The sequence below is a fragment of the Myxine glutinosa genome, chromosome 2 (assembly GCF_964187855.1).
Source record: "Myxine glutinosa chromosome 2, kmMyxGlut1.1, whole genome shotgun sequence".
Classification (NCBI taxonomy): Eukaryota; Metazoa; Chordata; class Myxini; order Myxiniformes; family Myxinidae; genus Myxine; species Myxine glutinosa.
In genome coordinates this window covers 151,316,639-151,341,783 of record NC_136262.1, presented here as the reverse complement: position 1 = coordinate 151,341,783, position 25,145 = coordinate 151,316,639, and the positions used below count along the sequence as shown (strand labels likewise).

Here is a 25,145-nt window from a genome sequence, read left to right as displayed (position 1 = left end):
ACCTGGACCGAGCAGATGGACACGGCGTTCACGGGCGCGAAGCTCGCCTTGGCTAACGCCACCATGCTCGCGCACCCGGCGCCCGATGCACCGATCGCCCTCACCACCGATGCCTCGGACTACGCGGTGGGCGCGGTGCACGAGCAATGGGTGCGTGGAGCTTGGCAACCGCTGGCGTTCTTTAGCCGGCAGCTTCGCCCGCCCAAACGCCGTTACAGTACCTTCGACCGCGAGTTGCTCGGACTTCACTTGGCGGTCAGGCACTTCCGCCATCTGCTCGAGGGCCGGGCGTTCACTGCCTTCGTCGACCACAAGCCGCTGATCTTCGCGTTGGGCAAGGTCACCGAGCCGTGGTCGGCCCGGCAGCAGCGTCACCTCTCGGCCGTGTCCGAGTACACGACGGACATCCAGCACGTCGCGGGGAAGGACAACCCGGTGGCGGATTGCCTTTCCCGGGCCGTCGCCCACGCAGTCCACCTCGGCATCGACTATGCCCGGATGGCAGCGGACCAGGCCGCTGACCCCGACGTCCAGGCCTTGCGGACCGCCGTCACGAGCCTCCGCGTCACCGAGGTGCCGTTCGACGGCGCGGGCGCGGCCCTCTTGTGCAACGTCTCCCTCGGGCGTCCTCGCCCCATTGTGCCCGCGGGCTGGCAGCGCCAGGTGTTTGACGCCATCCACGGCCTGTCCCACCCGGGCGCGAGGGCCTCCCAAAGGCTGATCGCCGACAAGTTCGTCTGGCATGGCCTCCGGAAGGCCGTCCGCGGCTGGGCCAGGACATGCCTCGCGTGCCAGCGCGCCAAGGTGCACCGGCACACCCAGGCCCCGTTGGCCCCGTTCACGGTGCCGGAACGCCGGTTTGACCACGTCCACGTGGACCTGGTGGGACCTCTGCCCCCCTCGCGGGGTTTCACCCACGTCCTCACCATGGTGGACCGCACCACCCGGTGGCCGGAGGCCGTGCCCTTGGCGTCGACAACGGCGGCCGATGTAGCGCAGGCTTTCATCGCCACCTGGGTCGCCCGGTTCGGCGCCCCCTCAGACATCTCATCCGACCGCGGCCCCCAGTTCACCTCGGAGCTCTGGGGGGCGGTTGCGCAGGGGCTCGGGGTCCGGCTGCACCGAACCACGGCCTACCACCCCCAGGCTAACGGCCTGTGTGAGCGATTTCACCGCTCATTGAAGGCCGCGCTCCGGGCCACCCTCCGCGACGGCGGCTGGGTCGACAGGCTCCCCTGGGTCCTGCTGGGCCTCCGGACGGCGCCCAAGGAGGACCTGCGCGCATCCGCGGCGGAGTTGGTCTTCAGGCAACCGCTGCGGGTGCCGGGCGAGTTCCTCCCCGACTCCACGGCACCATGGTCCGCGGCACAGCAGCGCTCCGCTCTGCAAGAGACCGCCCAGAGGTTCGCCCCGGTGCCAACGGCATGCCACGGGCACCCACCGACGCACGTCGCCCCGGAGCTTCGCACGGCGGAGTACGTCTTCGTCCGCCACGATGCCCATCGGACACCACTGCGGCCCCCGTACGACGGGCCTTTCCGCGTGCTGGAGACCGGGGCGAAGCACTTCACCCTGGACATCGGCGGTACTCCTGACCGCGTTTCGGTAGACCGCCTCAAGCCGGCCCACCTCGATGTGGACCATCCACCGCCAGTGGCCCGACCCCCACGTCGGGGCCGCCCTCCTGCGGGCGGACCCCCGGCACCGCCCAGCCCCGCCGCCACGGCGCCCCCCGGTCCTGCACCCATCCCAGGGGCAGCCAGGGGCATCCCACCTGGTATCCCTGCACCCCAGACGCCGCCGATCGCCAGGGGGCGCTTCGGCCGGGTCATTCGTCTGCCCCGCAAACTGGCCCTCCAGGTGCGCGGGAATTCTGGGGGGGGCGCGTGTGGCGGACACAAAAGCCCACTGGCGTGGTGACATCATTCCACGCACCAAGTGGGCGGTGGCCACGCCCGAGGGGTAGGCGTGGCCTCAGGATATACACCGGGCGACCAGCCCGGAAGTGTTACAGTGTAGTCTTACAATAAAGACGTTCATATGTTACCGCTTGTCCGCTTCCTCCTTGCTCACAAGCAGCGCGCGTAACGCCGCGCTTTAATATCACCTTTATCTATCAATATTGTTGAAATGAAGATCAAATAGCTGTATGTTGAAATATGTTGAAAAAGTCAAAACTTTACATGGGGTGTACTTACTTTTTCACGTGACTGTATATAGATAGTCGAGGCACATGGAAGAGGTAGAATTAGCATACTGAATGGATCAGAACACAACAGGATAAAAGGAACAGTTGAGAAAGGGAAGTTAACACCAACAGCAGATGTGAAGGTCAAGATAGAGGCAGACTTGGACAAACAATGGGTGTGGGGAGGAATGAGGGGCAGGAGGTCAGATGCATCAGGTGGTCACGATGGATACAGAAGGAAATTTTGGTCATCAAATGTGGAGTTTGCAGCCCAACATTCCACAAAGAAGTAAGCTTTATCCATGGGACAGGAAAGGCCCTCAGGACCATTGCACACTTGTTTCTTGCCTTTCCATGATTAATGTGTACGAATTTGAAAGCAAATGCGGCAAAACAGGTAATGCTCAGATGTCCCAAAAAGTAAATGATTAGAGCGCTTGAAGGCATCACGCCTGGCACACCTGGATCGTGGTATGCAAGACGAGCAACCTACATGTTACATCAACTCAAATTGTAAATGGAATGAAGTCGCCTGACTATAAGTCGGCGCAATTAAGAAGTGCGTAAACCTGCATCAACAGGTGAGGAAGGACCCTGAAGCAGGTATAGTGAAGGTGACTCGCAGTTTCCTTCCTGCAGGTATCTCAAAGATTTTCGGAAAGTGTGAGAAGCTTTGCATTGGCACGTGTACGCGTGGGCGAGCATATCATAACACGGTGTTGTGGGTTTATAAGTTGGTGAAAATGGATCGAGTTTGGCTTACATTAGATGAGAATGAGTCGAGGAAAGCTTCGGAGCATTTGCTGAAGGTGGTTGAGGTTTCACATCGGCAGGTACTTCTTTACTACTTTCGTTTTATTACCTGCACCACCAAAGGTGGATGGAGGTTTTGTTTTCACCCCTGTCTGTCCGTTTGTGAACAAAATATCTCAAAAAGTTGTGGACGGATTTGGATGAAATGTGGCGGAGTGTTTGTGACAAGAACGAAATTATTAGATTTTGGTGAAGATCCGGATTCGGATTCGGCTACAAGAATTTTTTAAAGTGATTCTTCACCATCGGGAATATATGAATGAATGAACGTTTTAAGGCCATTTTCCCCGCTAGAGCAGGGGTTAGCCTTGTGGGTCCCATGACAATCATGGTTCCCTGTTTGAGGCAATGTTTTTATGGCCGGATGCCTTTCCTGACGCCAACCCTTGGTCGCCTCTTACGATGCGCAGGGATACGGTGTACCTATTCTAAATTGGGGTACACACCGTGATCATTCATCCCAGCAAGCTGGTCCTCAATTTGCCGACCTCGGAAGGATGACAGGCTGAGTCAACCCCCCTGGTGTTAATTCAGCGATCGACCGGGATTCGAACCCAGGATCCTAGGATCCCAAGCCGGCACCCTAACCGCTAAGCCAACACCAGGCTAAATCGAGAGATCGGGCCAAAAACGATACATAGCGGGATATCTCAAAAGGTTGTGGACGGATTTGGACAAACCTTGGTGGACAGGTTGGGTGTGTGACAAGGACGATTCGATTCGATTTTGGTGAAGATCAGAATATGGATTCGGATATTAGAATTATTTAATTTTTTAAAAGTGATTCTTCACCATTGGGAGGTCGGGCCAAAAACGATACATAGCGGGATATCTCAAAAAGTTGTGGACGGATTTGGACAAACCTTGGTGGACAGGTTGGGTGTATGACAAGGACGATTCGATTCGATTTTGGTGAAGATCAGAATATGGATTCGGATATGAGAATTATTTAATTTTTTTAAGTGATTCTTCACCATTGGGAGATCGGGCCAAAAACGATACATAGCGGGATATCTCAAAAAGTTGTGGACGGATTTGGACAAACCTTGGTGGACCGGTTGGTTGTTTGACAAGGACGATTCGATTCGATTTTGGTGAAGATCAGAATATGGATTCGGATATGAGAATTATTTAATTTTTTTAAGTGATTCTTCACCATTGGGAGATCGGGCCAAAAACGATACATAGCGGGATATCTCAAAAAGTTGTGAACGGATTTGGACAAACCTTGGTGGACAGGTTGGGTGTATGACAAGGACGATTCGATTCGATTTTGGTGAAGATCAGAATATGGATTCGGATATGAGAATTATTTAATTTTTTTAAGTGATTCTTCACCATTGGGAGATCGGGCCAAAAACGATACATAGCGGGATATCTCAAAAGGTTGTGGACGGATTTGGACAAACCTTGGTGGACAGGTTGGGTGTATGACAAGGACGATTCGATTCGATTTTGGTGAAGATCAGAATATGGATTCGGATATGAGAATTATTTAAATTTTTTAAGTGATTCTTCACCATTGGGAGATAGGGCCAAAACGATACGTAGAAAGATATCTCAAAAAGATGTGCACGGATTCGGATGAAATTTGGCAGGGATGTAGCGTATGTGACAAGGACAAAATGATTAGAGTTTGGTGAAGATCCGCATTCGGATCCGGCTACCATATTTTTTTCGGTGATTCTTCACCATTTGGAGATAGGGCCAAAAACGATACATCGCAGGATATCTCAAAAAGTTGTGGACGGATTTGGACGAAACTTGGTGGAGACGTTGGGTGTCTGACAAGGATGATTCGATTCGATTTTGGTGAAGATATTGAAGATGGATTCGGATATGAGAATTATTTTCTTTTTAAGTGATTCTTTACCATTGGGAGATACGGCCAAAAACGATACATAGCAGAATATCTCAAAAAAATATGGATGGATTTGGACAGAACTTGTTGGCCAGGTTGTGTGTGTGTGACAAGGGAGAATCGATTCAATTTTGGTGAAGATCCAGATCCGGATCCAGCTGGTAGAATTTTTAAAGTGATTCTTCACCATTGAGTCATATGACCAACGAGGCGGAGGTTTTCTCTCCACCGAGTGCTGTTTTAGTTACTTTCTCCTGTTTTATCACCAGGAGAATAGTCCACGGGGGAATAGATACAGCATAATATTAGTGACAGACTCTAGACACATTTTCAGGGCCGACCAGGATAAGTTTCAAAGTCAGAACAAATCCTGGAAAGGTCACCACTGGAGCAGTACAAGATCCTCGACTGGAAGTGGAATTTGTTTGGTGTTCCGGCGATTCCCACCTCGCCTTTGTGAGACCCCGTAGGATCTTCGACGTCCACCAACAGCATGGGTACTCCGACTGAACGTCTTTCCGATGGATGGTGGTGCACACATTGATGTGCCTAAAACTTGGTGGATGAGTTGGGTAGGCGTCAAGAACAAGTCGATTGGATTCTGGTTCAGGTCAGAATCCAGATCCGGCCTATCAGTGGGATACAAAACGTAAACTGTTCAGCCTGGTGGAGGTTTTTGCTCTACCAAGTTCCGTTCTCGTTGTGAATGAAATGTCCATGTCCATGTCCATATCCATGTGGACAGAGCCCGCGTATGGAAGGGAGTGCCACTTATGGCAACACAGTCAACTTTGGTTACGAGGCGCTCAATGCTGAGGGGAATTTAGTCTACGAGGAACTAATTTTCTTGGCAGATGTTTGAAATTTCGATGTATTTTGCATCTTTTATGGGGGATCTTCACCTATGATGGACAATTTTGGATGGCTATAGGGCTCCCTTATAACTGTAGTTGCCTAATTGGGAAATGAATTGTGTTTAAATGTTTAATGTCTGCATGATGAGTGTTTTGTGTAGATAGTCAAGGCTCGTGGAAGAGCTCGTACTAGTACACTGAACTGAACGGATCAAGACGCAACTGCACAAAAGGAGAGAGAGAGAGAGAGAGAGAGAGAGAGAGAGAGAGAGAGAGAGAGAGAGAGAGAGAGAGAGAGAGAGAGAGAGAGAGAGAGAGAGAGAGACAGTGAGAGACAGACAGAGAGAGAGAGACAGTGAGAGACAGTGAGAGACAGACAGAGAGAGAGAGAGACAGTGGAGAGACAGTGGAGAGACAGTGAGAGACAGTGAGAGACAGACAGAGAGAGAGAGAGAGAGAGAGAGACAGTGAGAGACAGACAGAGAGAGAGAGACAGTGAGAGACAGACAGAGAGAGAGAGAGACAGTGAGAGACAGACAGAGAGAGAGAGAGACAGTGAGAGACAGACAGAGAGAGAGAGAGAGACAGTGAGAGACAGTGGAGAGACAGTGAGAGACAGTGAGAGACAGTGAGAGACAGACAGAGAGAGAGAGAGAGACAGAGAGAGAGAGAGAGAGAGAGAGAGAGAGAGAGAGAGAGAGAGACTTTTTTTTTTTTTTTTTTGACTTTTAGACTTTTTATTACAAAAATATAAAAATACAAGCCAGTCGGTGAAGAATACTATTCAATACAGGCACAATAATCAAAAATACAGAAAAGAAAAAGAGATAATGACAGGAAATCAAAACAGTACAATGAACTAGAAAAGAAAAACAACAACAGAAAAACCGACCACACACTGAATCAATCCAAACAAACCTACAAATATACCATTAATTCATTCTCCTGCACCATGCAGATCCCATCAAAACACCAGATGTTCATAAACTCATCAATACATTTCTTCCTTTCAGAATCACAAAATTCAAGTTTGAGTCTTGCAGATGTCAAGGCATTAAAAAAGAACAAGACATCACTTTGCCCAATCGGCTTTCCTTTCAGTTTTTCCCTCCTCGATAAATAAATTGCCATTTTCGCCGTGGCCACTAAAAACAAAAACAACATATGTACATGTTCTTTCATATCATTGAAACAAAAAATAAATGATCGCAGAGAAAAAGTGATCTTCATTTTTCCAGCCATGTAGTTCAGCCATTGAAATAAAGGCACAAGCCTTGCACAATCAACGTACGCATGGAACACATCCTCTGTGTAAACACAGAACGGGCAACACGTAGATGTGGGCGCGAAATGACTCACTAATTTATTAGACGGAATGATCCAGTGTATCATTCGCCACTGGAGGTCACCTGTCCTTTTGCTTACCAGCTTACTGTATATTGATTCCCATACAGGCTCAGATGGGAGTCCTTCCGGCATTAGCCCTTTCCACCTGGCCACTCCATTTAACGGTGAGTTCCCAAGCAGAACTGCAGTGCATAACCGATACAGGTCTTTACTACTGCATTTCTGAAAAATGTTTTGTCCCTCACTAATTGGGGGCAAGTCTCCGTGACTAGGCTGTACCAATAAACCAGGAAAATGCCAGTCATTGGATGTCACCAAAACTTCCTGGGTCCATCTTAGTCCAAGTTGGAAGCTTTTCTTTACTATTTCCTTTAGTACTCTTCCGATTATTCTGTTTGACCATATTCCAGTCATATCAGCTATCTCTTGCACCGTCTTCCACCCCCAACCAGAATCATGGCGGAGGTCCAACACTGATTATGCCCGCTGTAATAAAGTGTTGATAAAAGTCTCGGCTTCTTGGAATTGCAGGAAACAGTGGGTTGTAAAAAAGGGGTTCTTCCACAAACATGCTTGTAGCATAGGTTTCTTGCTGGCGACTAGTTGAAAGGCTTTGCCAGGCATTCAGAAGGCTCTGATAGAATGATGGTAGATGAGATGTGTCGACATGTTGGAGTTGGACTAAGAAAAGTTCAGGGCCGTATCCGAGCCCGCTTGCTTTTCGCAGCACGTGATAGGCCAGAAGTCGGCTTGGCAGTCGTTCCTTGTACAGCAACTGCTGTATGGTACACAGCCGAAAAGCCATGATACGACTTTTTATGTCGATCAGTCCCTGGCCACCTTCAAACAAGGGGCTACATATGACATTTGGTAGCAACCAATGGTGACCACTCCAAAAAAAATCCACGAGTAGCCTCTGCACTGCCTTTAGTAGTGCCTCTGGCGGCTGAAGGCAGATAAACCTATGCCACAGGGAAGAAGCCACCAAATTATTAACCACTAGAACCCTGCCTTTGTAGGAAAGGTGGGGCAGAGCTCGTTTCTACAGTCCCAGTTTTTTTTTGACACGCTCAACAATCCCGTCCCAATTTTTGAGGACGTAATGTGGAGATCCCAGGAAAACCCCAAGGTATTTGACTCCGTCTTCCACCCATTTTAACTTTGTTGGTAGATGCACAGGTGGTACCAGCACTCTTCCAGGTGGAATGGTCTTGAGACAGGGAATCCATAAGGCCTTACTCTTGTCCCAGTTACACTTCAAAGAAGAAGCGAGGCAAAAAAGATTTAAACATTCAACAAGTGCTGGGATATCACTCTCCTTCTTAACAACCACACAGACATCATCTGCATAAGCCGATACAACTACTGAAGGACTCCCAGGGGATACTGTCACTCCTGAAATATTTTTCCTAAATAAAATTAGGAGTGATTCCATTACCAAGGAAAATAACAACCCAGAAACCGGGCATCCTTGTCTCACCCCTCTTTGAACCTGTACCGGAGAGCTGAGTTCGTTATTTATTTTAAATAAACTAAATATATTGTTGTACAACAAAGTCACGTAGGCCCTAAAATTGACACCAAAGCCACATGCTTCTAGCACACGATACAAAAAAACATGATCCACACTGTCAAAAGCCCTTTCCAAATCAAGGAATATTATCCCAAAATCTTTTTCCAAGCAATCACATTCCATTAAATCTCTAATCAAAAAAATATTATGATAAATAGATCTGTTTGGGATGCAGTAATTCTGATCATGGTGGACTAGGTCACCGATTACCGTCTTCAACCGACTGGCCAACACTTTCGACAATATTTTGTAGTCCGTACATAATAACGAGACCGGCCGCCAATTCTTTATCTGTCGTAGATCCCCAGTCTTTGGAATCAGCGACACCACTGCTCTTCTGAAGCTTAGTGGGAGTTCTCCAAGCACCAAGGATGATTCCAGGACATTCAATAATTCAGGGCCCAAAAGGTCCCAAAAAGCCAAGAAAAATTCTGCCGGTAGGCCGTCAATCCCAGGAGCTTTCCCCGAGTCCATTTCACTTAGGGCCTGCGTTAGCTCAGGCAAAGTAATTGTTGAATCCAGGCCCAGGCACTGAGGCTCAGTTAGGGATGAAAGGTGAGAAGTTAAAAATTCCATGGTTTGCTCACAAACATTTTGTTTTGCATAAACTTTTGAAAAAAACTCTCTAATGCACAACCTTACATCTCCAGGGTTGGCAACCATGTTTCCCCTAAAGTCTTGTACAGAGAAAAGGGTTTTGGGTGACTTATTTACAAAATCCATTTGGAAAAAAGATTTACTCGGGGTGTCTGATACCTTTAAATTGTTTATTCTTAATCTGACTAACAGGCCTGCTGCTTTCTCCTGAATCAGCTCTCTCAGTTGAGCCTTCTTTTCAACCAATAACCTGTGGTCTCTTCTGATATTATCTTTAGCCAGTTTACACTCTAACCGTATAATATCAGCTTCTAAACAAGCCATTGTTATATTTTTTACGTCAGTATCATTTGAAACAAACTGCTGACAAAACACTCTAATCTGAGCTTTTGTGTTATCCCACCATAATGCTAAAGAAGAGAAAGAGGGCTTTCTTGAAAGTTGGATGACCCAAAAAGCATGGAAGGCGTCTTTAAACAAAGCATCTTCGAGAAGACTGGTATTGAATTTCCAGTATGCACTTTTGCGTAAGGGTTGAGGGAAAAAGAGGCCCATGGTAACTAAATGATGATCAGAAAACAAAGATGGAAAATGATTTGGAGAGATAACCGCATTCCTGAACTGTGAGTTTATGTACCAACGGTCAAGTCTAGCGAAAGTCATTCTCCCATTGGCACATCGTCCCCAAGTATACTCAGATTTGTTGGGGTAATGCAGTCTCCATGCATCTAGCACACCCACTGCCGAAAAATAATTTAACAAATCAGTACTACCTTCGGGATGAGGTTCTGCTGTATTTCGGTCTATACTGGGTTTAAAGGTGCAATTAAAGTCACCCCCCATGCAAATACAATTATTGAGATCTATCGACTGCATGTGTCGAATTAAAGATGAAAAGAAAGCTCTTCGGTCCACACTCTCACTTGGTGCATAAACGTTGAATAGTGTAAACCGAAAATTATTAATGACCAGTTCCAATGAAATAAACCGGCCTTTAATCACCTCCTGGAAGAGGCATGACTCAGGTACTAGGCCTGGTCTGAGTAAAAAGGCTACACCAGCAGAAGAAGAAGACATGTTACTAAAAAAACATTGTCCTTTAAAGAGGCGACACCAGTCGTACTCCCCATTTTGAATTATATGGGTTTCCTGGAGTAAGAGTACATAAATTTTCTTGCGCTCAAATAAACTTTTCACCTGAACCTGGCGGTTTTGGCTTGCACCTCCGCCATTCATATTTAAGGTTCCAAAGGTGATTTTTTTTCATGGATTATCAAAAGGCGTGAGTGGTTGTTGGGAAATCTCGCTCCCTGCTTTTGTAACAGCCTTTCTAAGCCGATGAAACAGCGACCTTGTTAAATGAAATTCATCCGGCCTCCTAATTATGTCCTTTGCAGCCTGGATGAATGAAATTAAATCAGGAAAATGATCTTTTACAATCACATTTCGGTGTCGGTAGGTGTCATTCAGAAAAGAAATAACGAGTTGAGGGGCTATGGATGACTGATCTGATGAAGATTGAGACAACTCGGTCATCTCAACTTCATCCTCTGAATCTGACAAATCAGAAACAGCTCCGCCCGGGTCACATATATCAGTCTGCCCAGTCCCCATTTTGATTCCAGCCAAGTCCGAAGATTTGCTGGAATGTTCTATGGTCGAGTCATCCTCACTCTGGTACCCGGGACATTCAGCAGGAGCTGAAATCTCGGCTTCACCCTCCTGCAGGGAGATGTTCACTGGCTCAGTTGACGAACCAGTGTCATGATTTAGATCTTGCAGGGGTAAAGAGGAGCTTGGGGCTGAGACATTCCCAATCCGCTCGGTCTCAGCAGGTAGTGAAGGTGGCGGCTCACTAATGGGCTCACCATCATCTTTAGTCTCACCATCTACTTTTTCTCCCAGGTTTTCGGTGCTGCCCGATAATGTTTCAGAATTAATTAATTCATGTTCCTTCTCCCTGGTGTCAACACAGCTTGTGGACACCTGAGAAAGACGTTCCAGGGCGTCTGCACCCACACTCTCTTTATCCAACACTACCTTTTTCAAAGTAATGTTGGAGTTACAAGCACCAGGTGCTCTTCGTTTCTTTGTCACCACAATGGGATTTTCTTCCATCTCCTCACTGCACGTAGCATCTGCCACCACAGGTGGGTTATCTGGGGTTATTTCATTATTTACCGAATCAGCGGTGTTGCCGTTTTCACTAAGACGAACAGGAGTATTATCCCTACTCCTCGAGTGCGAGGGAGCGGCGGTAGGAACCGTTCGGGTATTTCGGTTTACGTTGTTTCGTACGTTAGAGACAGGGGTGTTATCTCTTTTACAATCAGCGTCACTATGACCTGCTTCACCGCACCTTACACACGATACCTTCGGACAAAACCTTTTCACATGGCCAAAAGCTCCGCACTGAAAACATGTTAATGAGGCCGATGACGCATACATCTGGTACTTATGGTTGTTCACCTTTACCTTGAACGTGATGTTTAACCCCGTGTCATCGCCTCGATCCGGAAGCACCATATACACCTGCCGTCTGAAGCTCATCACGTGTTTAACACGTTCATCCTGAGACCGGAGCGGAATCATTGTGATTTTTGACACAGCTGTTCCGTATCGGGACAAAACGGACATCAGCTGGTTGCAGGTTATAAATGGGGGTACGTTAGATATGACGACCCTCATCGACGGAGTGTCCATAGGCGACGCCAAGACAAAGAGACCTGTCTCTGTGGTTAAACCCGCACTTACAACATCGTGAACGAATTTTTCATCGGACACAAATACAACAACTTTTTGATTCATTCTCGACGCTGCTCGTACATTTTCACAACCGATTATTTTCCCCACCGACAAAACAATGTCCTCAGTGGAAGTTCCTTCGGGTGGAGCACACACAAATGCATGCTTCCTTGTTAAGTTGTCGAACGCCTCTAACCGAGAGCGTGTATTCGCCATCCCAGCGAATTAACACCCCCCCACTTGTCCGAACCGGACAAGTAGGTACCAAAACGAAATAAATCAAACTAGAATAAATAATAAACGTGCATTATAAGCACAAAAAGGCTTACAAAGCGTCGTCGAAGCCGGTAGGCCGCACTCAAAATGGGTCCGCTCTCAAACTTCTCTCTCTTGAAGACAAAGGAATAGAAAGGATGAAAACAAAATGCCAAAGTACACAGGATGGAAAGGAGAGGGAGGGGGGGGGCAGGGGAGGGCAGGAGAGGAGGAAAACTCACAAAGAACTCACTACAACACAGAGCAGTTGCTCACAGCCGCCATGACGCCACACCCACCACAAACGGCCTGCAGGGGGCGAGAGAGAGAGAAAGAGAGAGAAAGAGAGAGAAAGAAAGAGAGAGAAAGAGAAAGAGAAAGAGAAAGAGAGAGAGAGAGAGAGAGAGAGAGAGAGAGAGAGAGAGAGAGAGAGAGAGAGAGAGAGAGAGAGAGAGAGAGAGAGAGAGAGAGAAGAGAAAGAGAAAGAGAAAGAGAAAGAGAAAGAGAAAGAGAAAGAGAAAGAGAAAGAGAAAGAGAGAGAGAGGAGAGAGAGAGAGAGAGAGAGAGAGAGAGAGAGAGAGAGACTTTTTGACTTTTGTATCCTTTTATTATAAAAGTATAAAACCATTCCACAAAGCAGTGTTAAACCAAGCAACGAGTTCAAAGAAACATTGTATAAGGATCATAAACACACCAAAAAAGAACAAAGGATATTCAAAAGAAACCAGCAAGTATAAAGATTTTACCAACCAAAGGTGAGGACACAAACAGAAACCACAAACAATTTTAAAGGAAATGCTCACGCAAGAGCTATGAACACATCAAGAGCAAATTAAGCGTTTGATTAAATTAAGTGAAAAAATGAGAAAGGGAAAGAGAGGGGGGAAGAGAGAGAAGGGGAGAGAGAGGGGGGGAGAGAGGGAGGGGGAGAGAGAGAGAGAAATAAACACCAACAGCAGAGCCGAAGGCCAAGACAGCGTAAGACAGACCACCAAAGGGTGTGGGGAGGAATGGGAGCAGGAGCAGGAGACAGAGTGCATGAGGTGGACAAGATGGATGCAGAAGGAAACTCTCAGGAGGGAAAACTGGGAATTTGGAATTAGGAGGGATTGGGGAGGCAGGGGAGGTTAGCAAGGGTAGAAAAGATCATTGTTTTGAATTGGGGACGATCTGAAAGCTGTTTTCTTGAAGACCTGGAGGGAAGAATCAGATTGAAAAGGAGGTAAAAACAGGCGTTCCACAGGCGACTTGGTTCCACAGGCGGTAAAAAGGGAACAAATGAGTGGAGGTGAACAGTTATCCTAGATTTGGGTAGTTTCACCACAAAGTGGTTGATGGAGGCCCTGCAGAAACCTAGGGGAGGGGAAAAAGCACGGAAAGAGCAGATCACACGTGCAGGACCAGAAAGGATGCCATAGAAAGACAGAGACCACCGCCCTGTCTGTGATGTCAGTGATAGTTTCTTTGGCCTAGCTTCATCGCGGGAGATTCCAATGATCTTTAAAGTCTTGGTTTCCACGGAGTCCAGCTGAGCAAGGCATGAGGCAGGGTAGCCAGCCCAGAGCGGAGAGCAGTACTCCATCAAGCTGTGGATGAAATCTTTGCATGTGGATTGGAGTTTGGGTGTACAAAGGAAAGACATTGTATGATGGAGGTCGCGCAGTCGGCGGCTGGGTTTGGAGGCCAACTTTGAAATGTGGTTTGCCCAAGAAAGACCATGGCTGACAGTGAGACCCAGGAGTTTGAGTAATGAGTAAGACCCTCAAGAGGATTTTAAAGAAAGTAGATAGGAGGGTTTGCCAGATGGTCCTTACGGTGAGAGATAGTGATGGCGTGAGATTTGTCAGGATTGAAAGACATATTCCAAGAGTTATGACCATCTTGTTCTTTTTTCAAGGTCTGAAGAGAGGGAAGTGTCTGCAGCCTATCTCCCTGAAGGATGAGGAATGGACACGGCAAAGGGGGAAGCCACCAGAAAATAGATAGAGGATTTTCCAGAAAGTCAGAGAGATCATTGATACAGTTCAGGAATTGGATTGGGCCAAAAACAGTCTTGGGGCACTCCAGCCTTGACAGGGAGAGGAGATGAAAGGATTCTGCTGAGCCACACGTTGGCTACGCGAGTAGAGGAAGTCAGGCAGCAATGTGTGGAGTTGGCCTTGGATGCCATAGGCAGAGAGTTTGGAGAGTAAGGTGGGATGCCAGACTGTATCGAAAGCACGAGATCTGTCCAGAGGGATGGCACTGATCAGCCCTGATCTGAGTTAAAAGTTTCCAACAAAATGAGCGAATATGCCTAATTTAGCAAGTTTCCGTCACTCACGTGAGCTCACTTCATTGATTGTCTTCTTTGTTGTTTACCTGCAGAGCCGCAGTTTTCTTGTTTCATTCATTGTACATGATTCACGAGAAATATTTGCCAACATTTTGCCTGTGGCATTTCTTTGAACTTGTATTATTGTGTTTCACACATTGAGAGACATCATACTAAAATACGCAATTTGGCATCTGTCTGTATGTTTGACCGCGATACATTCAGCCGTTACTTCTCCAATCCCAACCAGACTTGACAGGTGGACTAAGGGTCACATGATGGAGGTCATAGTGACTTCAACCCCCCACCCCAAGCGCGTTTCTGCTTTGGGCGAAATCCGTGTTAATCCGTTTATATTTGTGTTAAGATAGCTAATCATGTTTCTCCAAGGCCGCTTCTAAAAACACAAGTAACTAGAAAGCATCTGAAAATGCAAAGCCCGGCCACGTCCCTTTGTATTCGGACATCTTCTTCTTCCGTATGCTCAAAATAACAAAAAACAGTTAAAAACAAGTAAAAGAGCAATCAGAGATTGCAAACCCTCACCAGGATGTATTGTCAGTGTTTTTTTAAGGCTTTTGTGTTAAAACAAATATGGCAGCCGAACCACGTGACCGATGGCATCATCATTTTTATTTTTCTCCACCAATTTATGCCTACATGATGCTCAATAAATTTCATCTTGATCGGATGAAGTTTTGTACTTGTCGAATTATGTCGTCATAATGGAGGCACCTATGACATCATCATTAACATGTTTTATTCTCCATGGAGAGTTCTTTACAATGAGCCATGTCTCAATTTTTTCTATTCAGCACTTTCGGAGAGAAAGAGGTGCAAATTTTTTCGATTTTTCCAAGATGGCGGCAGAACCACGTGACCTATGACGTCATAACTATCATTAAAAAATTGCACAGGTGTCGTTGCACCTATGGTTAAAATTTCCTGTCAATCGAACCAACGGTTGCAGAGAAAATCATATTTATTCTGTGCGGACAAACAGTCAAACAAACAAACGAACTCAAATGCAATACCCTCTCCTCTGGCAAGGGTAACTAGAACGTCACTCAGTAGAGAGCAAACCTCCGCCTGGTTGGCCATATCACTCAATGGTGTAGAATCACTTAATAAATTATACTCGCTGGATCCGGATCTTCACCAAAATCGAACCGATTCTTCCTTGTCACACACAACTTGTCCAACATGTTTTGTCCAAATCCATCCTTAACTTTTTGAGATATCCTGCTATGTATGTTTTTGGCCCCGACTCCCTATCTCCCAATGGTGGAGAATCACTTACAATTAAATAATTATTTTATCCGAATCCATATTCAGATCTTCACCAAAATCGAATCGAATCGTCCTTGTCAGACACCTTCTGATCTACCAAGTTTTGTCCAAATCCGTCCACAACTTTTTGAGATATCCTGCTGTGTATCGTTTTTGACCCTATCTCCCAATGGTGAAGAATCACTTCAAAAATTCTTGTAGCTGGATCCAAATCCGGATCTTCACCAAAATCCAATCATTTCGTCCTTGTCACATACGCTACATCCCTGCCAAATTTCGTCCGAATCCGTCCAGAACTTTGAGGTATTTTGTTCACAAACAAACAAGAAGACATCATCCCAAAAGTTTTCCATTGATACAGCAAATTATCCATTTCATCAAGATTAAAATTGACGATGTTGATCAAAGCTCGGGTCAACAGGATGAAAAGTGACGATTTTTCAGATGAAGACTGATGGTTTTAGAAGTTTGACCTTGAGTTGACCTTCGACCTTTTGACCTCAAAAATAGTTGGTTTCCCAAAAATAATTGAAGCACTATACAAATGCTGTCCAATTTTCAAGTCAATTGGACAAAAATTGATGGTTTTTCAGATGAAAATTCATGATTTTGGAAGTTTGACCTTGAGTTGACCTTTGACCTTTTGTCCTAAAAAAATAGTTGGTTTTCCAATTCAGTGAGGCAATATGCAAATGCTGTTCTATTTTCAAGTCAATCAGATGAAAATTGCTGCTTTTTCAGAAGAAAATTGATGATTTTGGAAGTTTGACCTCGAGTTGACCTTTGACCTTTTGACCTCAAAAATAGTTGGTTTCCATATTTAGTGACTCAATGTGCAAATGCTGTTCAATTGTCAATTCAATCGGATGAAAATTGACGGTTTTTCAGATTTAAATTGATGATTTTGGAAGTTCGACCTCGAGTTGACCTTTGACCTAAAAATAGTATGCAAATTTGACCTTGCGTTGACCTTTGACCTGTTGACCTCAAAAATAGTTGGTTTCCCTATTTAGTGACTCAATGTGCAAATGCTGTTCAATTGTCAATTCAATCGGATGAAAATTGACGGTTTTTCAGATTTAAATTGATGATTTTGGAAGTTCGACCTTGAGTTGACCTCTGACCTTTTGACCTCAAAATAGTTCATTTCCTAATTTAGTGACTCAATATACAAATGCTATTCAATTTTCAAGTCAATCGGATTTAAAATGGCGATTTTAGAAATTTGACCTCCAGATGACTTTTGACCTTTGACCTCAAAATCAATAGGCTTCTCAATTAGGACGACCTATACAACTTGGTGACGTTTTGTGACGATCGGTTTAGAATTGTGACCTGTAGGCCGGTGACAAACAAACAGACAGACAGACAAACGGACAGACAGACAGAACAACAAATGCAACCGACCAATATACTTGCAAAATCGAACAAACAAACAAACGGACAAACAGACAGGGGTGAAAACATAACCTCCATCCACCTTTGGTGGCGGAGGTAAAAAGATGATGATGATTTCATGCAGCAGCCTTCGCCTTTAAATCGAAAAAAATAAATCAGCTTCTAGCTTTTGATTGGTGAACCAATTCTGTGACCCAATATCGAGTATGCAAATTCTTAAAATTTCAGGTCAATTTGATACCAGCGCTGAGTGACTTTCGGTACAGCACTAATATAAAAACTAAATCACAGTCAATTTCAGTTATGAAGGACTTGGCTGTAAGGGACTATTCGATGTACCAGCGTGGATCGGCACGCTACGCTCGACTCAACGAACGTCGCTGCAGAGGCACGGGTTTGTATTAACTGAGGATAATGATTGAACTTGAGTTGCTGCATTGTCATGATTTACACCAATTATAATACAAACATTTCTTTGGTACAAATTTATTTGTAATATTGGTGATATTATTTATCTATAATTTATTTGTAATCCTAAAAGATACAAGTGGTGTAAAGCTCTAAATGGTCAAGGGTCCAAACTGCTGTAATGGGTCGAAAGCATCTTACAGGTCTTTGGGGTCTTTAATGGTCTTTGGGGTCTTTGTGTATTTTGGGTCCTTTGGGTCTTTCAGGTATTTTGGGTCTTCAAGGGTCTTGGTGGTCTTAAGAATCTTGGGGAACTTAAAGGGTCTTCAAAGGTCTAAGGGTTCTCAGCAGTCTAACGGGTCAAAATGTATATTCCAACAGTACATAATTAATTGACGTACATAATTAATAGTCAGGATGCAACCGACGTTAAAACTACGTAATTAATAGATATATAGTCACACGGCCTCACGGCTTAACAGACCATGTGTTTTGATTATACTAGAGTGACTTGGCATGCTCAGCGTGCCTCACCACACGTCGTTTCAGAGGGATAGGCATCTTTGACCATGTCTGCTTTCTCAGGGAGTGAGGGATGGTGGGAATGGTGAGTGGGGGTTAGTGGTGGTGATGGTGGATTGGGGATCGTGGGGGGAAGTGGGGGAATGGTGGAGTGGGGATGGGGTGGATGATGATGGGGGGATGGTGGGGAGAGCGGCCAAAATTGGGTCTTCAAGGTCTTTTGGGCCTTCAGGGTATTTTGGGTTTTCGGGGCCATTTGGGTCTTTGGGGTCTTTTGGGCCCTCTGGGCCTTTAAGGGTTTTGGGGTTTCTGGGGTCTTCAGGGGCTTTTGGGTCTGAATGGTCTTTTGGTTCCTCTGGGTCTTTAAGGGTCTTTGAGGTATTTTGGTTCTTCAGAGTATTTAAGGGTCTTTTGGGTCTTCAGGGTCTTTTGGATCTTCAGGGTGTTTCAGGTCTTCAGGATATTTTGGGTCTTTGGGGTGTTTTGGGTCTTCGGGGTGTTTTGGGTCTTCGGGGTGTTTTGAGTCTTCAGGGTGTTTTGGGTCTTCGGGGTGTTTTGGGTCTTCGGAGTGTTTTGGGTCTTCGGAGTGTTTTGGGTCTTCTGGGTGTTTTGGGTCTTCTGGGTGTTTTGGGTCTTCTGGGTGTTTTGGGCCTTTAGGTCCATTTGGGTCTTCCGGGTCTTTAAGGGTATTTTGTGTCTTCAGGGGTCTTGGTGGTCTTAAGGGTCTTGTGGGACTTAAAGGGTCGTCAAAGGTCTAAGTGGTCTCAGCAGTCTAAAGGGTCAAAAGGTATATTCCAAAAGGTCAAAGGTCTAAGTGGTCTCAGCAGTCTAAAGGGTCAAAAGGTATATTCCAACAGTACGTAATTAAGATTTCACGGACTGTTTTGGGTGTTAATTTTTTTTGAAGAAGAAGACGTTTTGGTCACAAATAAACAAACACAAACACCATAATATACGTTTATCTATTATATAAAAAAAATAATTATATATATATATATATATATATATTGGAAGAAGGAGAAGAAGAAGACGTTTTGGTCACAAATATACATACATACATAACCATATACATTTGCTCCATTATAATAAGATTTTACATATTTTACGGGGGTCTTTACCCATGATGGATGATTGGATGGCTAGAGGAGGTCCATCTTAACGGAAGTTGATGGTATTTTCATGACATCACAAGACTGTAACAACTGATAGTTGTGCAGACATCTTTTCCCTCTTCCTTCCTACTTTCACCTAATTTTGGCTGCACAACTCGGCTGTCACAACTCTACGTGGTTGGCGTTGCATTGCACTGCTTTTCTCTGTCTGCGTCGCACACTTCCTGTCCAGTTTCATTTCACTTCACTTCCTGTAATCCAGTTTGATAAATTGATAGCCAATTCACTGCACTATCAGCTCACTGGACACATCCGCCAGTCTGAAAAGTGCACTTGGCATCCTCACACCAAATACTTGTTTCTTGCCTCTCCAGTCATTTCCCTTAGCATGCTGCAATTCAATTATTAATTTATCAGCAGCATGGCAATTTTGAAATTGTTTACAAGCTGCATTGATCAGAGTCGTGGATATGCATTGATCAGAGTTGTGGATATGCATTGATCAGAGTTGTGGATATGCATTGATCAGAGTTGTGGATATGCATTGATCAGAGTCGTGAATATGCATTGATCAGAGTTGTGGATATGCATTGATCAGAGTTGTGGATATGCATTGATCAGAGTCGTGGATATGCATTGATCAGAGTTGTGGATATGGATTGACAAGAGTTGTGGAGATGCATTGATCAGAGTTGTGGATATGGATTGACAAGAGTTGTGGAGATGCATTGATCAGAGTCGTGGATATGCATTGATCAGAGTCGTGGATATGCATTGATCAGAGTTGTGGATATGGATTGACAAGAGTTGTGGAGATGCATTGATCAGAGTTGTGGATATGGATTGACAAGAGTTGTGGAGATGCATTGATCAGAGTTGTGGATATGGATTGACAAGAGTTGTGGAGATGCATTGATCAGAGTTGTGGATATGGATTGACAAGAGTTGTGGAGATGCATTGATCAGAGTTGTGGATATGGATTGACAAGAGTTGTGGATATGCATTGATCAGAGTTGTGGATATGGATTGACAAGAGCTGTGGAGATGCATTGATCAGAGTTGTGGATCTGGATTGACAAGAGTTGTGGAGATGCATTGATCAGAGTTGTGGATATGGATTGACAAGAGTTGTGGAGATGCATTGATCAGAGTTGTGGATATGCATTGATAAGAGTTGTGGATATGGATTGACAAGAGTTGTGGAGATGCATTGATCAGAGTTGTGGATATGCATTGATAAGAGTTGTGGATATGGATTGACAAGAGTTGTGGAGATGCATTGATCAGAGTTGTGGATATGCATTGATAAGAGTTGTGGATATGCATTGATAGGAGTTGTGGATATGCATTGATAAGAGTTGTGGATATGCATTGATCAGAGTTGTGGATATGCATTGATCAGAGTTGTGGATATGCATTGATCAGAATTGTGGAGATGCATTGATCAGAGTTGTGGAGAGGCATTGATCAGAGTTGTGGAGAGGCATTGATCAGAATCGTGGAGATGCATTGATCAGAATTGTGGATATGCATTGATCAGTCGTGGAGATATCGTCATCTCGGGATATGCTCCGCAGGTCTGTCGGAGCGATGAAGAGAAGGACAGGTTCTGGTGTGCGATAGAGAAGCTGATGGAAAACGTGAAAGATGAGGACGTTGTTGTGGTAGGAGGAGACCTAAATGGACATGTGGGAAGGAGTATGGACGGTTTTGAGGGAGTTCATGGGGGTTACGTATATGGTGAGAGGAATGGAGAAGGTGAAAGGATTTTGGAGTTTGCTGATGGAGCTGATTTGTTGATTTGTCATACTCAGTTCCAGAAAGCGGATAATAAGCTTGTTACATACACGTCAGGTGGGTCGACGACAACCATTGACTACCTGATGGTGCGTAGGCGAGATAGGGGGCACCTCCGGGACACAAAGGTGATCCCGGGGGAGGAGGCTGTTTCACAGCACCACTTGGTTGTTTGTGACATAATGGTGAAAGGTGCGAGGAGAGCTTGGCGGGTGAAGTACCAACCAAGAATGAAGGTGTGGAGGTTGAAAGAGGTGACAGTGAGGGAGGTATTAACAGAGAGGCTGAGTATTCGAACCCGTCACTCGTGCCGCGGCACCCGTCACTCGTGCCGCGACACCCGTCACTCGTGCCGCGACACCCGTCACTCGTGCCGCGACACCCGTCACTCGTGCCACGACACCCGTCACTCGTGCCGCGACACCCGTCACTCGTGCCGCGACACCCGTCACTCGTGCCGCGACACCCGTGCCGCGGAACCGTGCACTCGTGCCGCGAGACCCGGCACTCGTGCCGCGACACCCGTGCCGCGGAAACCGGCACTCATGACTCGAAAACCGGGCACTCGTGCCGCGAGACCCGGCACTCGTGCCGCGAGAGTCGGCACTCGTTCCGCGAGACCCGGCACTCGTTCCACGAGACCCGGCACGAGTGCCGCGACACCCGTGCCGCGGAACCCAGCACTCGTGACTCGAAAACCGGGCACTCGTGCCGCGAGACCCGGCACTCGTGCCGCGGTGACACCCGTGCCGCGGAACCCGTCACTCGTGCCGCGAGACCCGTCACTCGTGCCGCGAGACCCGGCACTCGTGCCGCGAAACCGGGCACTCGTGCTGCGACACCCGTGCTGCGGAACCCAGCACTCGTGACTCGAAAACCGGGCACTCATGCCGCGAGACCCGGCACTCGTGCCGCGAGAGTCGGCACTCGTTCCGCGAGACCCGGCACTCGTTCCGCGAGACCCGGCACGAGTGCCGCGGTGACACCCGTGCCGCGGAACCCGTCACTCGTGCCGCGAGACCCGTCACTCGTGCCGCGAGACCCGGCACTCGTGCCGCGAAACCGGGCACTCGTGCCGCGAAACCTGGCACTCGTGTCGCGAAACCTGGCACTCGTGTCGCGAAACCTGGCACTCGTGCCGCGACACCTGGCACTCGTTCCACGACACCGGGCACTCGTATTCGCCACAACCTCCATTGTGAGACCCTTAGTCCTCCTGTCAAGTTTGGTTGATATGCGATACGTCACGACCGAATGTGTCGAGGATAGACACAGACAGACGTCAACTTGTGTATTTTAGTTTGTGATGATAATGATAATGAAACCACAACATACAGGGGTGTTTATGCGAAATTTGAAATCAATCGTTTCAGTGGATGCTGAGACTGAGATTTTACCTGTGCGGAGGATCAAATCACGCAGCGCCCATTTTAATTCATATTCGCACCGACTAATCAAACAATTTCATTCAGCAACACTCGATCCAGGCTTGGCCCGATATGTTTGATATACCTCTTCCACGTTTGAGCTGACAATTGTGGACAATGATTTCTTCTGGAATGTATAGTTGTAAAGATACCTGGATATGTTCATTTAGCACGTTCAGTGGCTTCCCTTCTGTGTGATACAACAATCCATCAACAAGGTACACGACATGAGGTTAAAAAAACAATTGCACAATAAATTGTCAGGTGGGTTCAAATGTTTAAGAGGCATTGTGGTTCTCTTGAGATAATCATTTCTGGTCACAGACATCACACAGCTATTAACAGCACAACTTGTTCAAATTACACGCTTCCCATCACCTCCCCTCGCTTTCTTTTCTGCTGCATCTTGTCCCGGAGAGCGACATTCCCACATATGGAATGTCGTGACACGTTTCCTGCTTTTGCAGGAAATTCTGAAAATATTTGTGGTCAGTGCTGTGTGGCTCCGTAGCTCCTGAAGGAGTTGACAAGGGAAGAGTGAAAAGAAACATGTCAGGTAAGTGAACAAGCTATTATACCTTTTGTTGTATTTTAATGTGAATGTGCAGAAAGTTTTCGAAAAGGAGAAAATAAAAACATCAGAAATATCTGGGGCTCATTTCGGACTAACACCGATAATACCAGAAAGTAACACAACATGGAACAGCAAAGTATTTGCTCTTTACATTTATTGTTTTTCTTTATTTTATTTGTTGCATGTTATTCAAATGTGCTGTGTTTTTATATATATATATATAACTCGGTTAAGGGTTAGGGTTCGGGGTTAGTGGTTAGAGTTAGTGGTTAGGGTTAGTGTTAGGTTGGGGTTTGGGTTAGTGGTTAGGTTTAGTGGTTAGGGTTAGGTTGGGGTTTGGGTTTAGTGGTTAGGGTTATGGGGTTAGGTTAGGGTTGGGGTTAGTGGTTATGGTTAGGGTTAGTGGTTAGCTTTAGTGGTTAGGGTTAGGTTAGGGTTTAGTGGTTAGGGTTTAGGTGTTAGGGTTATGGGGTTAGGTTAGGGTTATGGGGTATGGGGTTAGGTTAGGGTTATGAGGTATGGGATTAGGTTAGGGTTAGGTGATCAGGTTATAATTGCTAATACATGTTGCCCCACGACATTTCCAATCTATGGGAATAATAAAGGTGAGAATTACTTACTTATCCTCTTAGTCCCAATGGGACATATAAGGCTGCGGAGAGCTGGGAATTATGAAGGGGATAATGATCCCACTATAATACGGTTGCACAGTACTTGTATAGTTGTAAAATGTATGCAATGTTCATTTGCAGAACAATGGGTCAGCACCTCTTGTGCAGCGTCCCACTTCTGTATGAATGGCGATTGCTTTGTGCTGCCAGAAGGAACGTTCCGCTGCAAGTAAGATGAGAAGCTCGCTGCACTGCACTTTAGCTTTGTACCGAAGGCAAAATGGCCACTAACGACTTTCAGCTCCAGACTTGCTTTCATATAATTACAATTACATTGAGGTCAATAGGTCATGTAGTCGCGAGTCTAGAATGAGTTTTTGATGTAACGCTCTGGGTACTTGCTTCATGATGCTTTGAATATTTCAACTGATTTTTGCATTGTCTCCTAAATCATGAACATAGCTCCATCCCCACCCCCATTCATGCCACTCCCGAGTCAAGTTTATAAATTTGTGATGATGAGGTTTAGCGATTAAATTAATGGGAAAAGGAATAAAATTAGGAATAGGAGTAAATGGTGACAAATTCAGCAGCATAGAGATCATGCATGCACCACAAGTAACCTAAGTTGGAACGAGAACGGCACTCAGTAGAGAGCATACCTTCACCAGGTGAACAGTTTACGTTTTGTATCCTAGAGTAGACCAGAAAATCACATTTAGTCAAACCCATCCATCCACAACTTTGTGAGATATCCTGGTATGTATAGTTTTTGGCCCCATCTCCCAATGGTGAAGAATCACTTTAAAAATACCAGCCGGAACCGGATCTTCACCAAAATTGAATCGATTTTTCCTTCTCACACGCACAACCTGTCCAACAAGTTTCGTTCAAATTCGTCAACAACTTTTTCTAATTTTCATGTTATATATCGCTTTTCAGCGGATCACTCGATGGTGAAGAATCACTTAAAAATTAAATATTTATCATATCCGAATCCATATTCAGATCTCCAGCAAAATCGAATGGAATCGTCCTTGTCAGACACACAACCTGACCTCCAAGTTTCGTCCGAATCCGTCCACAACTTTTTGAGATATCCTGCTATGTATCATTTTCGGCCTTATCTCCCAATAGTGAAGAATCACTTTTTTAAAAATTCTAGTAGCCGAATCCGGATCTTCACCAAAATGTAATCATTTCGTCCTCGTCACATACGCTACATCTCTGCCAAATCTCGTCCGAATCCGTCCACAACTCTTTGAGATATCCTGTTCACAAACAAACAGACAGGGATGAAAACATAACGTCCATCCACCTTCGGTTGTGGAGGTAATGAACATCATCAAGTCCAATCAGGAACCATCAGCCTGACTGAGCCCATAGTTTGGGGAAAGGATTAAACAAGGAAGGAAAGTTCGACCTTGAAATGGCCGATTTCACCCATGACACTTGTGC

General features: G+C 45.9%; 2 protein-coding genes across 4 annotated transcripts in view; one reads left to right on the top strand and one right to left on the bottom strand.

Annotated features, from left to right (window-relative positions):
• LOC137422552 (SCAN domain-containing protein 3-like) overlaps positions 1 to 12,538 on the bottom strand; it is a 110,149-nt gene extending 97,611 nt beyond the window's left edge. Inside the window, exon 1 of the mRNA XM_078771829.1 lies at positions 12,476 to 12,538. The gene's annotated coding sequence lies outside the window, so the exon portion shown is untranslated. The remainder of the gene's footprint in view (positions 1 to 12,475) is intronic.
• Positions 2,646 to 25,145, top strand: part of LOC137421169 (uncharacterized) — a 31,271-nt gene continuing 8,771 nt past the window's right edge. The window contains exons 1-3 of one of the 3 annotated variants that reach the window (XM_078771830.1): positions 2,646 to 2,769; positions 22,970 to 23,058; positions 23,829 to 23,916. In XM_078771830.1, the coding sequence (XP_078627956.1) occupies positions 23,052 to 23,058; positions 23,829 to 23,916 (95 nt within the window). In that variant the 5' untranslated portion in view covers positions 2,646 to 2,769; positions 22,970 to 23,051. Of the gene's footprint in view, positions 3,022 to 22,969; positions 23,059 to 23,828; positions 23,917 to 25,145 lie in introns of all 3 variants that reach the window. The other 2 variants (XM_078771831.1, XM_068106953.2) reach the window with 2 other exon arrangements.